This window comes from Cydia fagiglandana, chromosome 20 (genome assembly GCF_963556715.1).
Source record: "Cydia fagiglandana chromosome 20, ilCydFagi1.1, whole genome shotgun sequence".
Classification (NCBI taxonomy): Eukaryota; Metazoa; Arthropoda; class Insecta; order Lepidoptera; family Tortricidae; genus Cydia; species Cydia fagiglandana.
Genome location: NC_085951.1, coordinates 8879375 through 8902480, shown reverse-complemented (window position 1 = coordinate 8902480; position 23106 = coordinate 8879375). Strand labels below are relative to the sequence as shown.

At 37.8% G+C, this 23106-nt stretch overlaps 1 protein-coding gene across 2 annotated transcripts; it reads right to left on the bottom strand.

Annotated features, from left to right (window-relative positions):
- Nucleotides 1–17: 17 nt before the first annotated feature.
- Nucleotides 18–12949, bottom strand: LOC134674524 (apyrase-like). Of its 2 annotated transcripts, none has more exons than XM_063532625.1 (11): nt 12737–12949; nt 10722–10944; nt 7290–7487; nt 6328–6458; nt 4523–4673; nt 3994–4120; nt 3274–3425; nt 2540–2621; nt 1484–1621; nt 990–1126; nt 18–518 (listed from the first exon to the last, which is right to left on the bottom strand). In XM_063532625.1, the coding sequence occupies exons 1-11, from the start codon at nt 12853–12855 to the stop codon at nt 393–395; spliced, it is 1584 nt and encodes a 527-aa protein (XP_063388695.1). In that variant the 5' UTR covers nt 12856–12949; the 3' UTR covers nt 18–392. The 2 variants fall into 2 exon arrangements, with proteins under 2 accessions (XP_063388695.1, XP_063388696.1); XM_063532626.1 differs by having other exon boundaries at nt 18–247.
- Between the last annotated feature and the right edge of the window lie 10157 nt (nt 12950–23106).

The window sequence follows — 23106 nt, the reverse complement described above, 5'->3', positions numbered from 1 at the left end:
AACATCCATAACAGTGAAAATAAGGGTAAATTTTATAAATAATAAAACAAATTATGTACAAACATGTCTCGAAAATGAGACAAATAATTGATTTTATTACACTAAGTTAAAAGTATCACATTCAAATTTGAACTATGAGTCTCCCATCATACTTGGGAATAAGGGGTGTTATTTTCTTGACGTAATTCGTCAACACCTCAGATTCTTCGCCCAATTGAGTAACGTCTTTGGCGTTGGTGTTAAATAGCTGAAAACAATACTAATTTTTAATACAGATGCGAAAACTAAACAATTTGCAAGGAGTCGCTCGCTTTCTACTGAGGCCTAAGTTGGGTATTCCTTTTCCCATGTGAGTTGCCCCTTATTAAAAAGTTTTAAAGTAAATGCAACGTTCAGCTTAGAATTTTGAGTCGTCCGTCTAACGAGGAGGTGACAGGGGTGATTTGTTTGATGTAACTCGTCAAAGTCTCCCAATCTTTTGCAATGTTTACTACGTCTTTGGCGTTGGTGTTTAAAGGCTGAAAAGCAAATTAATAAAACACATTTATTCGAGACATTCACAAACATATACATAGCACTAAGGCAGAAAAAAACAAACTCTATTCAGCATAAAGGGATGCTGATAAGCAATAATGTGTCAACCCACATTAGAATAGAATAGAATTAGGTACTACCAATCATTCTGCCTTTGCACCAATGGGATTGGCAACTGTCAAAGCCACCATAGCTTGCCCCTTTCTAAGAGTTTTGTTCTAAGAGATTTGGCTTAAAAGGCATCCAGGCCAGGCCATAAAAAAACAGAATATTGATACATTTTAGGGATTGACATGGCAAGCTATGCTGGAGTCATCTGTAAAATACATACTTCGACTGGCCAACGCCATTCGGTAGGTACTAAAATTTCAGTTCGCACGGACAAAATGCCAATAGAACTGTTTTTTTAGCATCCAGAATATAAACAAGCTTTGAATTTTTTTATTGATATTTACCTCAGACTTGTCCTTCACAAATTGCGGTGTCACGCACTGGTATTCTTTTTCGTCTTCCATAGGTTTCCATTTGTCCCCTTCTTTGACTAAAATTGAATCGATGGATTTGCTAGTTGTATTCACGGTTAGTTTTAAACCTGAAAAATATTGTTTAACAATGTCAATGAAATCAACAATATACGCAAAATATGGATGGTGTCGCGCGTCCCACACACACGTCACACACATACACACTTCATACAATAGGTATTTATCCAAAACCAATTCCCACTTCCCAGTTTAGAACTTCTTGAATGAAAATTGGTAAACTGCAAGTAATGTTGATGACATTGCTATGATAATATGCTGAAATGGACCTGTTATGATGCATCATCAGAGTCAAACAGGTATAACAGAATATGGTAAGGTAAGGTATTGTAGAAATTAATCATAAAGGTAGAGTTAGACCAAGACAAGTCTGCAGCGATTGTTGGGTTAAAAATTATAACACTTACCTCCGACTTGAGGCAAATTAAATGGATTCTTTTTTAACGATTGTCCCAGCTCCTGTTTTATAAATTTCCCTTGTATCGTGAATGACAGTATCGCGCTGCCGAAAGGTAGCACGTTCATTATATCGCCTTGGGTTATATCTGGAAGCATATAATAGCACATTACGATACACGTGCGAAAAGTAGGAAATTCGCAACGAGTATATTGAAACACGGCGATAAATTGAAACACGACCGAAGGGAGTGTTTTAAATCGACACGAGTTGCGAATTACCTTTCCGCACGTGTATTGTACAACGTTTTACAGTACATATGGCCCGTATTGTCCTCAATGCCGCCATAGGGCGGTTAAGTAACACCAGAGATATATATATAACTCCGCATAAGATAAATAAAGTCTTAGAAGAAAACGTGCCTCGGAAATCAAGAAAAAGTCATTCTCGAATAGATGGCGCCATTACCTTTGGCCTATTCTCGGCTAGATGGCGTTGACGACACCGTTTGATATTTAACAATTTTAACACATATCAGTGAAAGAATCATGGGTCAGTATGGAACAATATAAATTAAAAATCATTTATCCGTAAACATATTTTGATTAATTAATAAATTTTCAATTTTATTTTAAGTTTTAATGGCAGTAAATGTACCGTGACTACAAAATTTACTTTGGCAATAGCCCTCTATACTATCTATCGTCTTTGGTAACACCATATGTACTGTAAACAAAACATATTTTGTAATCCAAGCAATCGAATCATTGATTCAAAACTGTAAACTTAATTTTCTGGCTTTATAAATAGGTACGTAGAAAAACTAGAAAAGCGTGAAAATATTGCCAGTATTTTAGAGTCAGACCAAGAAAAGTCTGCAGCGATTTTGATAGCCCACGCAGTGCAAGTGTAATTTTAAACGTCAAACTTCTATGAAATTATGACAAATAAATAACACTTGCACTGCGCGGGCTACAAAATCGCTGCAGACTTTTCTTGGTCTAACTCTATTTTGCAGTCTTGAAGTTGGTTGTTTGTCGATAACACGATAGTGTCGATTACTCACCCCCTTTGTCGATAAAAGTCCGTATCATTTTATTAAAAATAAACGATATAGACGTAAGATTTGATGGAGCTTTCTGTTTCGCCTGTAATGAGAAACATGTACGTAGGTATTATTTTGAAATTTCATAACAGAACTTGAGCAAAATAAAATATGGTCGAAATGAAATTAATTATTAAACCAATCCATTGAATTAGAACTGTATTAATTTTAATGGTTTAATCTCTTTGCTAAGTGGATTGTCTTGATAAAATAGCTATAAATGGTTGAAAATCGTTTAGGAGTGCCAACAAGTTAAGACTCATTAGTCTTAACTAGCTGTCACTCCTTAACAATTGTAAACTTTATAATACATTAGTAGCTAAAATATATTATATCATTAGCCTCTAATTGAGTCGCTTAACTGCAAACTCGGGTAAATCCATCTGTCAGATTATGCGATTTTGGTATTAAGAAAAGGTAATAGGGTAGATATAAATTTGCTGAGAGGGTCGAATGGATTCACCCGAATTTGGAGTTAAGCGACACAATTGTAATAGGCGCTTATTGATTTCGAGAACAGACATTTAAATAAACAGACGTTTTTGGAATAACACTTAAAACTTTAAGAAATTTTTTCGCAATATTGCGCGCAAAATTTAATTCTTAATAAGTAAATAACTGATTTGCAAGACCGAAGTGATCACATAAGTGTACCGTGAACAAAGTTTTGTACGGTCCACTAAAAATCAACTCACAATATCCAAGAAGGAATCCGCAATGATGTCTCCAAGAGCACACTCTTCAGTCCCACACATGCTGAATTCGTCAGTGGCGGTGCCGATAACTCCATTTATCGCTTTGTGCATCTGGTCCATGTAAGGTTTCATAAGTGCTTTTATGTTTGGATCTAAAAATAAAACGATATGGTATAAGACCAAGGTTACTCTGCAACGATTTTGACAGCACAACAGTGCAAGAGTTATTTATACTTCAGGCTAGGCTATCACACTCGCTGCAGCGTTATCTTGGTCTAACTAAAGCTTTCTCTTGGTGTCTTATTTTTCCTCACAGCTGCATTGAGATTAAGCACCCTATGAATCAGAATATAAAGGGTTTGTGAATAGACAATCCCAATATTGTGTCATTTCGGATCTCTTTTGGTGTTCGTATTTTCATCACTAAGGAGGTATTCCCACACTTCTATCACAATTATTATATTGTTTTTGTGGCTCATGGCATTTTTACGGATTAAAGGTTTTTACAGCGGCATAGTAATCTATGTGATTTGGTTTTCTTGTTCATTACCGTAATATGTGACGTTCCACGGCAAAAGGTACCTTATGGCGGCTGGCGCTTACGTCGCATAGCGCCGCAATAATATTGGAGCGCCGTTAATAATAGCGTAAGCGCCAACCGCCATAAGGTACCTTTTCCCGTGGGACGTCACAATTTTTTTTTGCTAGCCCTAGTATTACCTTCAGGAATACTTCTGTCTAAAAATACTGGATCGGCGTCAAAAGATACAATTTCCCCGTTGGCGTCGAAATCGACACCAATATTTCCCAAATATTTGCTGTACGCTGAAGCTGTTATAACAAGGACCTGCAAAAGATAGGCATATTCTAAGAAATTATAAATTATGGATCAAGCTAGATACTAAGACACAGTATTTCCCTAACACATTGTATGCCTTTAAACTCGATCTTCGACCATAATTAGGGCTACCTAAACAAATAGAAAAACACATAAGTACAAAATTAAGATGTACTCTCTCTACTTCGTCACTCGGTTGATGACGCGTAGGCTGTTTGACCAAGAGTGGTTGGCGTTTTAAGCAGACCGTAGTTTGTTGAGCTATTTTCAAAATCACCAGAATTTCTCCAGATCACCACGCAGAAACAGATGAAAAATGAAAAATGAGTGTAGTATATCTAATTCACCTGAATTACCCGCCTCCGCGCCTTGATAATTCTGTCTGGGCGTTCGTCCTTGGTTGCAACATACCTTGTGTCCCGGCCTGTTGTCAGCCTCTTCATACTCCGGATAGCCGCCGGCCACCTCTTCATGGCTCGGAGCAGTTCCATTCCAGAGCAGACTGTGAGTGTGTCCACCGACTATGATGTCTACATTCTCACCGACTGCTTTTGCCATTGCCCTGCAGGTAAAAAAAGGTATATTTTGGCTTTGAGAAGCATATGAGGGAATCCACTGATCCGCTGGGTTGAAAGTGTCATTCTATGGAACTTGCTAACTATGTAAACAAAAGCCACTAGTAAATTCATCATTCTTTGATTTCCAATATGGCAGTTTGTTTACATTAGCAAGTATCATAGAATACTTGGTTGTGTCGGTTATGCCGGTCAGCTCAAGGGAGTTTGTTTCTACACAGTAAAGCAGTAACGTAAGGAAAACATCGTGAGGAAACCGGACTAATCCCAACAAGGCCTAGTTTCCCCTCTGGGTTGGAAGGTCAGATGGCAGTCGCTTTCGTAAAAACTAGTGCCTACGTCAAATCATGGGATTAGTTGTCAAGCGAACCCCAGGCTCCCATGAGCCGTGGCAAAATGCCGGGATAACGCCAGGAAGAAGAAGAAGAAAGCAGTAACGTAAGGGAAGAACTGTACTGCAATAAGCCTCATTGCAGCAGTACGGCAGACTAGAAGCAACGTCAGCTATTGTGGATCATACAGGGAAACAATGTCATTATGGGGCGCATACGCTCACACGCAACTAGCTTACAGGGTTAACCATTCCCTAAGCTACAAATGAAGGTAGATCGCAATTCATTCCGGAGTTGACCGACACGACACAATAGTAAAGCCCAGTGAAGAATCTATATTATAGACCTCCATTATTCGGAAGGCGGAAAATCGAGCGGGTTGTTGATCGAGCCTTGGTGAACAGAGTAACGACCTCACGAGGTTGCGACCCTCAGAATTCTTGATAATATAGTAAGACTAGTAAAGATGAGGAAAGCCACCATTTATTTTATCTTTAAGGTCGCTGCTTATTTTTTTGGGAGTATTCTAAAACGTTACGTCTTTAAATTTATTTTCAGGGAAAAAAATTGTCGTAGTTCAGCAAGAAAGGCATAAAATTACCTAATATGATTGAATTATATAAGTCCGATAAAGGGTTAAAATAGGCTGGCTTATCAGGTTAACACTGTATAACATGCCAAATAGTTAGTGTTAAATAACCCTAAAGGAGATTCTTTTCTACGAGAAACTATCAGTAAGATACCCTGTGTTAAAATCTTTCGAGGATGCCATTTTCGCAAATCCGATTCTCCAAGTATCACAAATGTAACCAGGAAATAAATCTACAGTAAGCAGAAACTATATCCCATTGTAAAAATCTATTCACTCCTTTACCACCGATGCTATTGCCTGTCTTCAGCGTTATACTTTATAGCATGACATCTTTATTGGGATTTATAGCGCAAGGCTACTGTCTTTGCATTTAAATTGTCTTTAAGTCGTATATAAAATAAACTTCGATAGGATGTTGATAAACCCGATAGGGTCTTCCATCAAATCTGAACAAGATTATGGATGAGTAACTTCAATCAAAATATATATTATAAAATTTTGTATCAACTTTGAGTGCTCATCGAGCTGAGTTCGGATAAGGACCTGGATGCCTAGCCAAGGTGACAATCGCTTGCGCTACGACAAGGAAATGCTTTGTGTCTATCTATCACCCTTCTATGCGTGCGACAGTGCCAGCTGTCTTTCGCTACGGAGCGTTAACGATTGGCATGTTGGCTACGCACCCTGAACTCTAAGGACGTGTTGGGAGATACTCACTTGTCAACGTAAAGTCCACAATGGGATAACACGATGATGATATCAACTCCTTGATCAGTCAACAGCTTGGCTTCCTTCTGGACTACAGGTAGAGGGTCCAGAAATTTAACGCCTTCCGAGTTTGATAAGTCCTAAGAGTAAAGAACACTACTATACAGTGTGGAAAGATAAGTCGTTCCCTGGAAGAAAACTACCTTATATCCTTAAGCTGTCTCATTTTACTTAAAGGAGACCTTCCTTTATTTTTAAAAAGAAACCAAACTGCATTCAAAGTACATATTTTTCTTTTTTTCTTCAATTTGGCTTGTCTAAAAAAAATCTTGAGTAATAAATATTAGATTTTATGGATATTTTGTACGGCAGACGAGTGTAAGACCTAATGTTTCTTGGAGAAATGTTATCATTAACATTAACTGTATCGACTAGTAGAATAAAATGACGAGTTTTTATTTTTGGAATTTTTAGTCGGTTCGAGTCCCGGGTAAGGCAAGCGAGTTTTAGAAAAACTTTGAATGCAGTTTTGTTTCTTTTTAAAAATAAAGGAATGTCTCCTTTAAGTAAAATGAGCCAGCTTAAGGATTGAAGGTAGTTTCCCTCCAGGGAATGACTTATCTTTCCACAATGTATAGTATAGTGTTTACGTCAAAAATAAATCTATATTATTTGTTCCCTAGTTATACGGCTCGATTCTGAAAATGAATTAGATCTCTACTAGACCTCAACAAGTTACGATATGGATAATTTAAAGATATTTGTAAAATAGATAAGTCAAATTTGACGTTTCCGCGATTCTGGAGGTCCTCTTCAACGATTTCGACAAGTTATGACTTAGATATCCAAGTCACATCTAGTCGATATCTAATGTAAATCTAGTTGATCTCTATATCGTCTCTAGATCTTGTGATTATCTCGTTTCCCGAATACGCGTGGTAGTTACTAACTTTATAATTATTAATATTTACTTTGGTATCCGGCGTAGTAACCCCAATGATGCCGATCTTCCGTCCTCTCCTCTCCAGCACCACATGAGGCTGGAACAAGCCCTGGAGAGAAGGCTCCCGAGTGATGTCTAAGTTGGCCACCAGCACCGGGTCTTTGAGTGCTTTCAGGTACGGTACCAGACCTGCTACTCCGTCGTCGAACTCGTGATTACCCACAGTCTGTAAATAAACAATAAGTTAACTGATATTTGTTAGAGTAACTGCCTTATTCGAACTTCAAGATATTCACAAGAGACGACACGTACTAGATCCATTCTAGAGTTATAGTTTAGATATCAACTAGTTCTCTTTTGCAGGGCAATTCGGGCAACCAATGTCACTTTTACGTTAGATAAAGTAAGATATCTATTAGATGTGAATTGGATCTCTAAGTCATATCCTGTGGAAATCGTTCAAGAGTATCTCCAGAATCGCGCAAATGTCAAACTGACAGGTTAGATCTTAAACATATCGTTATTGTATCTTGGTGATGTCTAAAAGATATCTAATTGATGTCTATTTCAAAATCCGAATCGGGCCCTAAGTTTCTTATGGTGCATATAAAAATATATTAAATTGTTTAAATGTTATTGTGGAGTCTGGTATTAATCAGACTCCACAACTTAACATACCTACCTAATTAAATGAAAATTCAAATTAAGTATGTGACAATAATGTATTTATGTTATGTTAGCACGTGGATAATTAAACCGATGTGAATGTGCGTATGTACAAACAGCAACAGTCCTAACTGTACATCGGTGGACTTTATTACAAAAGGCATAAGGTCCACCGATGTACAGTTACACCATTAACAGTGTGGGCGATGGTATGTAGTGATATTTAAAAATACAATAGACTATTATTTCTAAATGTCACTACATACCATTAATTATGTTTCTATGTAGGTACATTAATGTCTGTCGATTGTTTGACTTTTCTCGTTTTATCACCGGCCGTCGGTAGTATAGGCTTAGTAACATTTTGGAAGCGATCAGTATTATGGATAGCTTTATCCACGTGATAAAATAGCTGTCACTTTTTAACACCGTGGAATAAAAAGTAACGGACATCGTTTTATCACGCTGTCACGTAGACAAGAACGACCATCATATCCGTACAGCTCTTGTGTGATGTGCCTAGTTACCGGTGATGTTAGGATGTTGCTGGTCAATTTCATGATCAAAATATATGTTGATGGTCAAAATATTGTCAGTCTATACTTAACAATGAGGTCGTTACACATGAACCACATAAAATATGTCATATGATGCGTGATTAAGATAATCGCAGACACTTGATTAACACTAGAGACTGATAACAATACAATAACAACGTTTGAGATATTTGTACTCAATGTCCATTTATTTATATGTAGGCTACATATAAATAAATGGACATTGAGTACATATAAATAAATGGACATTAAGATAATTGTTCGAATCTCTGTTATACCGGGTGTGGCTTGTAATATGAGCAAATAATTAAAACATAGTTTGTACTCCTCAAACGGTGACACTTTTGTTCAACAACTTTTAAAAATTATGAATTATTTAGACTTCCTATATTTCATACAAAATAAATATTATCTTCAATGGACGCCATCGCCACGCCATATCACTGTGATTGACGTTTCTTGTCACGTCTTAAACATAACAAAATTCGCAATACATTGCGTCTTAGAATAAACTTTTAAGTGTATTAAAAATCAAACCACAAGTTATTTTTAAAAGTCGCTGAACAAATGTTGGTCAGTATGAGGAGTACAGCCTACAGTTTAATTTTTTGCTCGTGTTACAGGCCACACCCGGTGTACCTACTTGAGGATAGTGATAATTTGATAAAAATACTATTTACGAGACAGATTCACTTATAATTTTGTGTGTGTATATGTTATGTATCATCACATTATGGTATTGATATAACGAGCGATATTTTTGAATATTTAGCAATATTTGTGCGAAAAATCCGGTATTTACTGTAAAATATTTAAAATGTTTTAGGGCTCCTATACAACAAACGTGATTTTTTCCCTTTGTTTGCGTAATGGTACCAATGTATATGTACCGTAAAACGGGGTGAGTAGGTTTCGCGGTGAGAGTTGGGTTATGAATGGGGAGAGAAGGTTTGAGAGGGGGGTGAGAAGGGATTTTAAGGCTACTGCTACAAAAATAATGTATTCCAATTTTAAATGGGGCTATAGTAATACGCATAATAAAAAAAAATCGATCCAACAATCTTCCAAAATAACCTTTGTATGAAAAACCCTCTCACCCCAAATACGAGGCACTACGGGGTGAGGTGGGTTTTCCTCTTGATCGTCAAAGTTATGAAATGGAACTATCCAAAATAAAATACAAACTAAAATACAAACGTCCGAACCACTTATTATATGCACCATTCAGTTTTCACATGTAAAAATAAAATTTTATCGAGGTTTGAAAGTCAAATTTCACCCAACTCACCCCATTTTACGGTACGTGATTTATTTCCGATTTTTTGCGTAATGGTACGGAGCGTGCGCGAGTTCGACTCGCACTTGGCTGGTTTTTCTGATATGGGCTCGGCTATAAAGGATGTAGATATATTTAGATATGTGTGATGCATACGTATACATGATCAAATGAATCCATTCAGCCCAGGCCTCTATTCATAGAGCCCCGTTATTAATGTCACGTAGATTGATCTCTCAGCCGTAGGTAGTATGCGATTACGCAAATGTTGTCGCGACATATACCGGCCATTAATAAACATTGTCCGGTTATATGTAATGTTAGATATTGAATTGAATTGAATTGAATTGAATATACGGCGAAATAATTAATGTAAAATAAATGTTACTTAATTTGATTTTACGCAGGCGTCCGCTTATTATGCCATTTATGCCATAACCCAACATTTAACTATCCAAAAGCTTAGTAAATTTAAGATCCCATCATGTCTAAAATAAGTCCTTACACCCTGGCGAAAGCTACTTTTGCGTGCGTTCTAAGCGTAGCGTGTGTTCTATTCTGTCATCCCGACACATCTCTTCGTTTGGCGTTTCGGCGTATGTCGATGCAGTACGATTGTCATAGTCATCTTGGCTAGGCTCCCAGCATTCGCTTGGTGTAGAATTAGAATAAGAATATTCATTTATTGACAATAGAGAACCATTTTAAAGACACATGAATACAGGTGGATCTCAAACTAGGCTATGCCTTTGACTTGGGCTCCTAGAACCCCTCATAGTTAATGAAATCGTCGAAAGCGACTACACGAAAAAGCTAGTACAGTACAGGCACTGGCTTTGACTTCGCGTACGGGAAATGGGAAGTACACTGGCGTTCAAAAGTCCATGGAGATATTTCAATCGGTCGACATCTATCCATGCACTTTTGAACGCCACCGTACATACAAATCCAGTATACTTACATGAGCATCATTAGGCAGCATATTGATAAAGGTGGACATCACTTTATCCTTCATCAGAGTGTACCAGTAGGTGCCTTGGAAGTCGTCTCCAGCGTTCAAGAGAAGGGCATCAGGTTTCTGGCTTATTATGTGTTTGATCTCGTAGAAGAGTCTCGCGAACCCCCCTAGGCACCCTGTGTCGTTGGTTTTGCATACGGTGTCCTTTACTGAGGTCTCTTCGAACCTGGAAATTATTAATATAATTTGTGAAAGAATGTCATTTCAATCATTGACAGAGAATCATACTATCTTTGTCGTACACTAGTACTAGCACCCAAAAGAAAAGGATGAGTATTATTATACAGTATGTGTCTGACCATGGGGCTTTAATTCCAGGGCTTGATTTTACTCGCTAAACTGAGCTCCTTTTACTATGGGACCAACCCTAAAATCGGGGATTTTTTTTTGGTTTTTCCATAGAAAACGTCGATATCTGGTCAACCAAAATGTATGAAAAGGTAAAACCCAAATTCGGGTTTTCGGGGTTGCTGCCATAATAAAAGTAGCTCAGTTTAGCGAGTAGAATGGAGCCCTGGATTTAAAGCCCGATGGTCAGTAACACCCTGTATAGTTTTCCTGGTTCTTACTGACTGACAAATTGGTTTGATCAACTATAATCATTATTTATATGTTTAAGATAAGAGTAATTCAAGAGTCACACCAACCTAGCCACCGCCATACCATCGAAGTTATGTTCTACAAGAAATTAGTTTTACATACAAACTGTTTTTTTTACGTTCCTCTAATTTGGCCATGAGCCAGTGTCAAAATTTACTGATAGGTAACCATAGCAACTCCAGGTTTAACCAGTTAACCCCGGTTTAGTGGAATGATGCAAGTGGCCCTTAATGGTTAACTCTATCTAATAGAAGAACCCTGGCCTGGAGCCCTGGATGTAAGTATTGCGTGTCTGTCAAATGTGTTTATGTCTGTAATTAAAACCTAGAATAATATTTCTTTACACGCTACCTATTACTAGAGTTAATTGAAAAACGTTTGGTCAGAGATACAAAATTATACACCTGTCGAGAATAACTTTTATCAATACGAGCATAAAGTTTAAACTCGTTTGTCAAAACTCCCTTCACTTTTCTTAAACGCTTTGCAAAAATACAATGCACCTTGTTTAAGCACCTAAATTATATTTCTCGCTGTCATTCAAATAACAACTTTGACTACATTTATTTATGTTCAGTTTTCCTTCAAACCGAATCTAGCCATGTGACTCTGGATGTTGACTTGAATATATTATTAGTGTAATTCAGTATGGACTAGGCGCGTGAAATAAACGATTATCGACCTTAATTCTAAAGACATAATGTCATCGTGACGTCCTAATGTAAATTTTCGTATGTTTACTATCACTTTGAATACGTTACTTTCTCTATTTACTAGGTACCTAATATTTTGTAGGTAAATATACAGTAAAATGATAAGTACTTAGGTCTTAAACTTCTTGGACTAAACTGACATAATATGTCGGATTTTCCCATATTATGGGAAAATCCGTTCAGTAGTTTTTGAGTTTATCCCGAACAAACATACAAACAGACATACACGGCGGGGGACTTTGTTTTATAAGGTAAGTATAGAGTGATGTTTATAAACCAGGGTCTTTGTGACCCAAGCGATCGTAGCCATGGCAACGAGTGACGAGAAAAAGTTGATTCACCCACTTTCAAACTTGTACGACGCGGATTACGTATCTAGTTGACAGTTAGACACACAGGTTCTCATACAAGTTGTAACCCAATTGTTAAATTTGCAATCCGAAAAATGAACCTTCATATTTATAATGTTTCACTCATATAAAAATATATCTCTCATTTATTTTTATTTTAACAAAATAAGGTTGTAAATGTCACTTTAGTGGGTACTTTATCTGTTTATTAGTTAGTTTTCCCTTCCTTATATTTTCCCTTGAATCTCTGAAGATACTTGAAGACAACCTTGCACGCAATTCAATGTAATCTTACCTGGCGTGAAAATCGTTGTAATGCACAATATCTAGTCTAAATGTATCATTTCGTAACACTCCTCCCGTCACAGCTCCCAAAATTGCACACAAAAACAAAACACCACTCAAAACTTTCATTTTGTCGTCACAAAAAAAACTATTATCTAAATAAATTAAATTGTCATTATTAAAAATAAATAAATATAAATATATATACGTCCAAGTGAGCGGATCCGTTAAGTAATACTAAGCGATATGAACTACCTACTATCAATTTAAAGTCAATGCAATTTTAGTAAGAATGATCATTACACAATTGCGAAACTATGGTCATGCGACTCACTACTCTATTGTGTTGTATCAAGGTCGCGTTTGTAACGGAAAAGGCGCGTAGGCACAATACAAAGTTTGTGCATGTTGAGATAATTTGGTTTGTTGATGTTTCACAGTTTTAATTCGAACTATAATTAAAACATTGAACTAGTCAAATTTTAGGCAATTAAATTCTAATTGACGTTAGAAGTAGGTAACTTTCATTTATGAATAGTTTTGTAGTGTAGGTTAACATCCACTTTCATAACAACATTTAGATAAGTGTAGTAGGTACGGTCGACGTCAAAGATATGTTTACATTTTTCGCCTTATTACAAAGGAATAAGGTGCAAAAGTGTAAACATATTTTTGACGTCGACTGTACCACTGTTGTATTATTTGTGTACTTTTTACGTGACAAATTTTGAACATTGTAGATGTAGTGCTAAGAGTAGGAATTTGGAAAATATTTTGAGTGATAGGTAGGTAAAAAGAAATAATATGACCTCGTGAGTAATAAAAAGCAGAGAATGTCTAATTTGTTTCAGGAACTGACTATGACTATCGTATTTAGGCATTTGCCTATTACATAAATAGAAGCATAACCTTGAAATCGTTTTCTAAATTTAACTCGATACGGCTCCATTGATCAGTTGACACCAATTGTATAAATATACTTACGTGTATTTATTTTATTTCGATTGGAATTACTTATAGTTTGTTAAAGGAGTGTCTCATTTTAAACATAGACAGAGAGAATTATACTATCATTGTCTTACACTAGTCTTAGCACCATTGTCTAGTACTAGCACCTAAAAGAAAAGTAGGAGTATAGTTTTTTTTTCTTATTTACTGACAATTTGGTTTGACCAACTTTATAATACTATATAGGTAGGTATTTCGATAGACGGATTCAAACAAATGGACTTGCCATGTTTGAAATTTGTAATAAAGCAACATTTAAGGGCCGAGCACACCAGCTGCGCGTGTGTAGACGTACACGAGCGCATGCGCTAAAATGTTGGGACCGTGTGTACGCACACGTCACGATAGGCCTCGTGCATGAACTATAGGGGCAGCATAGGAGCCGTCAGATTTTTGGCACGAGGCCTAAATGTGTCGTTTAGGCCTCGCGCCAAAGATGGCAGAACCTACTAGGTACTTACACAAGGAAACGTACCGAGGAGAACGGTAGATGGTAGCATTTGCTTTGGCAATGTACATGTGCACATATGTTTCCGATTCAGGCAAAAAGATGGCAGACCCTCCAACGCGCACGGTCCCTATAGCGGTGTGCCGTCTCTCATGAGAATCTATATATTACAACGTGCACCTGTATGCACACGCTTCGGGTGTGCAGGCGTGTAAGGTTTGCAGAATAATTATTTACCTAATTCTACTAAGAAATGTTTCCTGTTCACTTATCATTTATTTTCATGGGGCTTTACCAAAGTTGTTTACTATTATAATGAACTCACAGGTCAGTGACGTGCTTATCTGTATAACTCAGCCGGGCTAGCACATGATTGGCGCGACAGTATCTGGCGGCGAGATAGACTAACCGTCCCTCTTTTGTTAACATAGAAAAAGATAGGCAGTCTATCTGGCCGCACATCATGTGCTTGGCCTACAGGGGTTCTCAAACTTTTTTTGTTGTGCGATTCCCTTTACATTTGTTTTACTTGTCGATTTGAGTGACCTGATTTCACTGCTGAGCCAAACGCTTCTCTCCTTAACTTCCACGACACGGCCAGTTCCACAGCAAGGTTATCCCGCCATCTTTGATTATGATACGCTATGCTAGCTTAAAATAAACAAGTTCTATAGTTACGTGAGTCCGTTGTAAATATGATAATTACGCGTACCTACACTGAGAGAAAAATCATCACCAGGAATTAAAAAACTGTTCTGTACTGGGGGAAAAAATGAAGTTTTAGTAATAATTATGGACGTTTCACTATTTCTGTAAAGTTTATTTATTTCTACAAACAGCTCAGTAATCCCAAATATAATTTCAACAAACAGATAATAGAAATTGCAAGAACTAATAGAAATTGCAAAAGTCAATTTGTTCCTATTAGTTAACTCACCTTGTCCCCGGATTAAGTTTATTTTTGTAATTCTAAGTGTGTTTTTGTTGTACTTTTCTCTCAGTGTAGCTTTAAAATATTGAGCTGACAGAGTACACTGGTTCCTGACGCTCCAGAGAACACTGCGACGCCCCGGGGCGTCGCAATGCACAGTTTTCGAACCCTTGGTATAACTATCAGTCAATTATCTAACGAGGGCATTCAATATAACCGAGATTTAAAAATGAAGTTAACAATAATATTTCTTCGAATTGAGAATGGTTACCCCTCAAACATCAATAGCACAGAATCAACATACTCGTACATAGCAATAACTTAAGCGTTTTACTATTCCAAACCAAACTGTAATGTCTAAACCGTCATAATAAAGTGCCTTCAAATACTGCACGGTTGCTTGACTATCTTCACACGAGTGATCTTAGTTTTTTTCCAATTGAGAGTCAAGGTAAGATATTGGCAGTTAACCTGGATAAAGCGAATGCGTTTGATCGGGTCTTCAACATGTCGATGTCAATACGGCATTTATGGATGATAACCCAGTCTAACTATTCTCCTAAAAAATATGTACATACTTAAGGATAAAGTATACTCATCTTAACAGGAAAACAAAGTTCACCCATTACGTTCGAAATATAAGCCTTTAAAATTCCCGTTCTAAAATTACACCTGCTTTTAAATTTTGCCCACAATTTTCCTTACGTTCCGTTAAAAGCATTACTCTCAGTGGTAACTGCATTACCCTTTGTACATTCGACGTCAATATGTATACATTTTGCACTTTAACACAATTGAATAAAGTGCAATATTGTAGTAAGTATATGTGGTATTATCTATGAAAAGGGACCTTATTGTCGACGGCGCTTACGACAATAAGTTCAATGAATAAAATACGTAGTAGGTTTAAATTGGACATTCTGGCTCATTTCGGTTCGCTCTGTCCCAATTTAGCAATAAAGTTTCTGTAAATACTGGAACATTTAATTTTGTTGTCTATCCATTGTGTAGGTCAATTTATGTTATGAACGTTGATGAACTGATCAGTCATCGGGTTTTATGGTAGCCTTTTTATAGTTTTTTTTTTAATAACTCGTAAACAGTAGCTTGTAGCAAAACATAAGTAATCTACATACAATTTTCTACATTAAACATTCTATACACTTCTTCGCTATCTTCAATATTTAAGGGAGAAATAAATTATATTTATATAACTATATAACTCAATAAATAAATAAATATTATAGGACATTTTTACATAAATTGACTAAGCCCCACGGTAAGCTCAAGAAGGCTTGTGTTGTAGGTACTCAGACAACGACGTATATAATATATTATATATAAATACTTAAATACATAGAAAACAATCATGACTCAGGAACAAATATCAGTGTTCATCACACAATGCACGCTCCCAAGTCCCAAAGGTATAGGACCCCATGGTTCCGAGCAGGATGCAGATTTTTTGACATCCGCGGATGCGAATGCGGATATTTAAAGGTTTACATCCGCGGATGCGGATGTCAAGATTAGGTACTTAAAAACTGTCAAATAATATAATTTTTAGTAATTGTTATTTAAAAAAAACGTAACGTTTAGTATTTGAGCAATAATAAAGGTGCGTTATATTAAGTAAACAGTAACTTGGCCGACTTTTCTGAACTTAGACAATTTCCTAATTTTTATCAAGCAGAAATGTCTGCGAACGATGCTATTAAGCTTAGAATAAATTTAAAAGAGGAAAATAAAATACTGTCTTGGGTGAGACGAACTCACGGCCTCTGGATCGGTACTCCAGCGCTCTGCCATCTGAGCCACCAAGACCTCATCCATAGCCAGCAAATTTTTCCACCATATTACAGGTCAAGGGTGACAGCGACATCTACCTTAGGCGTGTTACACTTCTTAAACGGCTACTGGAGTTCCAAGTTACATTGGAAATTCACCAGTTACGATGTGCTCAGATGGCACAGCGCTGGAGTATCGATCCAGTGAGTTCAAGTTTCAACCAAGACAGTAATTTTATCCACTTTTAATTTAAACGATTTTACCTAGCAGTTACGGTTAGTGTACGGTAACCGATGGCCATCTTGCTTATAATCTCGTCTGCCAAGGTGTTTCGGCAGGAAAAGCCTTGGCAGACTTATATATTCCTAAAATGGGGGTACATACCTACCGACTGGAATTAGTTTCATGGTGGTATCATATGGGTTGACGTAGGGTAACTGATGTACACCTTGCTAACACAATCTCGTCTGCCAAGGTATTTCGGCAGGAAAAGCCCTGGCAGACTTATATATTCCTGAAATGAGTATTCATACCTACCTACCGACTGGAATTGTTTTCATCGTGGTATCAGATGGGTTAGTGTACGGTAACCGATGGTCATCTTGCTTATAATCTCGTCTGCCAAGGTGTTTTGGCAGGAAAAACCTTGGCAGAGTTATATATTCCTAAAATGGGGGTTCATTCCTACCAACTGGAATTGGTTTCATGGTGGTATTAGATGGGTTAGTATAGGGTAACCGATGGTTACCTTGCTCACATATTGTCTGCCAAGGTGTTTCGGCAGGAAAAGCCTTGGCAGACTTATATATTTCTAGCATGAGGGTCAGGGTGGTTCAAAAAACATTTTTTTTTATTTTCCGACGGGCCACCCCCTTAGTTTGTTACACTTATTATGCTGATAAAATACACCAAGTTTCGTAATTTTATCTCAACTACACGGGGGTGCTCAACCACTTTGAAAATTTTGTACGTTGTATGAAAACTAAAAAAAAAACAGTATTTAATTTTCAGAATTTTATTTAAGTATATGTTTACACATTATTGGCACATGTGATTTATAAGTTTTTAAGTAGAAAAATATTTTTATTTCTATTTTTTATAATTTTTCTAAAGTAAGATTTTTAGAATTTCACGTAAATAAATCATAAAAAATAGAAATTAAAATGGTTTTTCACCAAATAACTTTTACATCACACTTTTAAATAATGTAAAATTTATTACTTACATAAAACTCATAAAAATAATAACTTGATTTTTTTGGATTTCATACAACTTTGAAAAATTTCGAAGTGTTTGAGCACCCCCTTGTAGTTGAGATAAGATTACAAAACTTGGCATATTTAGCCAACAGAATAAGTGTAACAAAATGAGAGGGTGGCCCTTCTTCTAGCTAGAGTTTGAATTTTTCCCATACAAAAGTGAACCACCCTGATGAGGGTTCATACTTACCGACTGGAATTGGTTTCATGGTGGTACGAGGCTTGCACTGAAAGATTCGGGAATCGCTTATTTAATTATACAATTATGATACAAATTCATCCTTTTTATAATCATAGAGGTCTGGTAACTCAACTCAACAGGCAGTTTGATAAAATAAACTACACACTTTTTTTGTTTTCAAAGCGGAGTGGCCGTTGACAAAATGGAACAACCGCGGGAAAATTTAAGACTGATGATATTTATCACAAATCTAAAGCTTAGATCTGATGATTTCTGTATTTGGGGAGGAAGTTACATCAAAGACGACCATTTATCGTTGGTTTTTCGAATTTCAACGACATCGTGTGAATTGTAGTGATGATGAAATCTGCGATCACTCAAGAAAACGTCGACTCAGTGCGGAACCTGATTGAATTAGTTCGACTTGTCACATATCATGAAATTCAGTCATTTATGGAGATTCGAATGAGTGAAATCACAACAATCTTGCAAATAGAACTTTGCATGAGAAAAATATTTTCCCGTTGGATCCCGCGCTTACTTTCCGAAGAACCAAATACAGCCTGGGTCATTTTGGTGCCAGTAAAATCGAGAGGGTTTCAACAATAGAACTTCTAACGCAATTTTTAATATCGTATCGGGTGACGAAACGTTGATACACGCACACGATCCTGAAAGTAAAAACCAGTCACGAGTTTGGGTTTATAAGAACGAGCTAAAACCAACTAAGGTTTTTCGCTCTCGAAACACAGCGAAAAAGATGCTGGCTACTTTTGTGTCGAAATTCGGTCATATTGCGACTGTTGCACTTGAGGATCGCAGGACAGTTAATGCAGATTGGTATACAACAGTTTGCCTTCCTGAAATCGTTGGCATACTTAGAGAAGATATCTGTAACCGACGCATCATCCTCCAACACGATAACGCCAGCCCGCACACCGCTCGTCAAACAAAAGAGTATTAAACGCATAATAACATCGAATTAATGGACCATCCGCCATGCAGTCCCGACTCACTAACGATTTTGACACATTCCCAAAATTTTAAGAAAAGTCACGCGGTCAATAATTCCAGTCGCCGGAAGAGACAGTCGATACCTTCAAAAACGTCATTTTGGGTACTACTATTTTGGAATGTAATAACTAATTTAATACTTGGTTTGGATGTAGGGGGAAAAACGTCAATATGCCAGGAGAATACTTTAAAAAACAGTAAAAATATTCTTAACTCGATACATTTGTCCATTTGTTCTATTCCCGAAATTTTCAGTGCAACCCTCGTATCAGATGAGTTAAATTAGGGGTCCCGGTGGCCACCATTGAGAGCGTCTGCCAAGCACTTCCGGCAAAAAAAATACTGGCAGACTTCGCTTTTATGTGTCTACATGTAAATTTCTAACTGCTGCCACAACTATGGTTTCGGTATCAGATGGGTTAAATCAGCCCCCTTTTATCGCACCGGAAGTGGCCTCCTTTTTCGTACTTTCGGCAAGTTCCGCCGTGGCAGACTATCGAATTCGGACTTAGCATCACTTTTATGGGAAACCATTGTGCATTTCATCGTGGTATCAAGTCGGTTAGAAAATTTGCGGCCGGCTCTTCTATTAGCAGTCATCAACTTTATAAAAGTTAGTAACCCGGTTAAATATATTTAATATTCGACTTCGACTTTGCGCTCTCATTTCGCGATTATGTTCAGGCAGTGACGGATGCGGCTCACAAGAGGCTAATAGGATTCGTTTTGCGTAATTTTGCGTCCCTCGGCGTATACACCACTCGCGTGCTCTATGCTGCACTCGTCTGGAGTTTACTGGAGACAAATTCTGTCGTCTAGTGACCGCGTGAGAATAAATATACATATGTATTCTCATGTTGGAACAGGTCCAGAATATTAACCTAAGGGCTTTGTATAAGAGGCGTCTATTATCGGAAACAGAATCATTTGTTTTGCTAGAACATTAGACGGATGGTACAATTTGTCATGTCAGTAGATGGGTTACATGAATGCATGTTCTGCCACACTTGGCATGCAAAACGTACACATAGTAATACATTTATCCTAAGTTTACGATAACATTAAATTTCCAAGGCGCTACTACGAGAGAAAAGCGCAACAGTACAAGACCGAGTCTAAAACGAAGGATATTACTGGTCGTAAGAGAGAGTCGTGGTGCTGGAAATGCAAACAAAAAGGTCATCTGAAGAAAAACTGTCGTAACGACTTTGCTTGTTTAGGATACTGTGACTTGTCGGCATATAGCACTGAAGCGTACTCTGAATCTTCGTGGTATGTGGACTCGGGAGCAACGAATAGCATGACTAGTAGGCGCGATTTGATGACAGACTAGATCGCAAAGTGGATACATCACTGTTGCGTGATGCGTGATGTTAATGATATTTCGTATTTTTGGATAGACTGACGCTGATTGGGCTAACGGGAGGAATCGTAAATCATGCACGGGGTATATATTTAAGTTAGGTAGGAATGTAATTTCCTGGGGTTATTACAAGCAATCTTATATCGTACAGTCGTCTACCGAGGCGGAGTATATAGCTTTGTCTGAAGCTGCCAAAGAGGCGGCGTCCGTGTGGTTCTTGCTCAGTTGACAGGTTGTAGTAATACTGTTACTTTGTATAGTGATAACCAGTCTGCTACTAAACTGGCCACTAATCTAGTATTCCACAACGATCTAAACATGTGGACGTTAGATATCACTGAATATAGTGATCAGACTATTCAAAATAAGGTTATTGAGTTGACTTACATGCCTACTGAGCAGATGACTGCTGAATCAGCAGTGCTGATGTACTTACCAAGGCATTGCCATATTGTAAGCACGAGTCTTTTGTTCAGGACTTGATGGAAGTCGTCCAAGATTAAGAGGGCGTGTTGGAGGTTTCATTCATTTGTATTAGGTCGTTGCATAATTTTATCCCCACTTCAAAATTTTCTTGATATTTTAAGTATAAGGAATATTCTAGAATAAATCTAGTGTATAGTAGAATGTTCTCGAATCTTTCACGTAGGGTATATAAGCGCGGGCTTCTTACAAGTATTTAGTTAAAATCGAAAATAGTCTGCTGTTGCGCCCCAAAGAAAGAGCTTCCTGGAGTCAATCATTACTGGAGACGAATCCTGGGTCTTGTACGAGAACGTTAAAGACTTTTGAATGCCTTCCGATAAACGGCCACCAACACAGCCGAAAAGCAGTCCGCATGGCCAAAAACTTATCTTGTCAGTTTTCTGGGATTCGCGAGGAATGTTGCTGTGGGAGTTACTGGACGACCATCAGACTATCAATAACGAAGTCTACGTGAATCCACTACTGAAGTTGGCGAACGCTGTTAAAGAAAAAAAAGCCAAAACGACTCGAAGTATCAATGCAAGACCACATACGGCGAAAATGACCAGTAAATTTCTAGAGGAGCTCGGTTGGACAACAATACCTCATCCACCTTATAGCCCTGATCTAGCACCTTCCGACTATCATCTTTTTCGGGCTTTGAAACAGCATATTCGTAAAAAGAAATTCGAAAATTCCGGCGACCTACAAAATGACCTTGCCAACTTTTTTGTCTCTCAGCCACTTTCATTATGGGTTAAGGGAATTGAAACTTTGCCTAAGAGATGGTTACATGTTCTAGATAATGATGATGATGATTATATTGTCGATTAATTGTTTCAATAATTAATTATTACAAAAAAAATAGATTTATTCAAAAGTGGGAAAAAAAATATGCAACAACCTAATAAAATAGTTTGTACTCCTTGCTGTAATCTTGGTCGATATGACATGCATTCAAATATGTGATTGACGTGATTTTGATTTTCCCTAGTGTTGAATAAACTCTGCTTATACATATATATTTGATAAAATATGTGTTTAAATTAACATTTATAATAGTGCTATCTGAAAGTTGTCTGGAAGAGATCGGTTTTTAGCGATAAGTTGTTGTTACCTACTTCACTATGTCCTGTCTTTGTTAGTAACATGTATTTTTTCTTTGTAGTGCATAATAAAATATTTAATTTGTGTCTCCTTTTGGATTTCACGGGCCAATAAATCCCGGTCTTTTGATAGGCTTGCGTGGGGATATAGATCCAACACGTAGAGGCCCCTTGGAGAGCTTTAATGTCATGTAGAACGCCTGCTGGAACCCGTTCACAGGTGCAACAATAGACACCCATGAATCGGTCTCAGCAGGCATTGGGACTATTGTAGCAAAAGTGAATAGTATACCGGTCTAGGGATTGAAGTTTGGGTGGACTATGAGACTGGGCTATTGTAAAGAGTTCGGACACCTGCCATAACAATGCTAACACACGTTATCGAGGCAGGTGGTGACTTGCCGCTGACTAGATGGGCCCCTGAAACTGCCGTCGTGAAGACGACCAGGGGCAACATCGGTGTGAGCGGCTCAGGGGTGTCGAGAGGTGTGCGCCGCTTTCTACCCAGTGGCTGTTACCAGCCACTGTGCCAACTCGCGTCTTATGCATCTTTGACTTCCACCCCTGGAGCATATAGCTCTAGCGACTCCTCTTTGGACGGCCAATTAAGGCAAGCCAGAGCTGAGAGTCCTGCGGGTCCCCTTGGGGTCCACTCCGACCGACGAAGACACGCCGGAGACGGAGGCCCTGACCGACTCTCGGGAGCACTGGGGTCCGTGGGGTCGTTACTCCCCAACAGCTCGCCACAAGCTGCCCTGATAATTATTATTATATCTCTTACATATACAAACTCTCGGGTTTTCAAGCCCGGTCATTT

Coding starts and splice junctions, on each gene's coding strand:
- LOC134674524 (XM_063532625.1), bottom strand. CDS start 12,855: ATGAAAGTTTTGAGTGGTGTTTTGTTTTTGTGTGCAATTTTGGGAGCT. Junction 1,622..2,539: donor GACTTTTATCGACAAAGGGG/GTGAGTAATCGA, acceptor ATATGCTTCCAG/ATATAACCCAAGGCGATATA. Junction 519..989: donor TTGTGAAGGACAAGTCTGAG/GTAAATATCAAT, acceptor TTTGCTTTTCAG/CCTTTAAACACCAACGCCAA.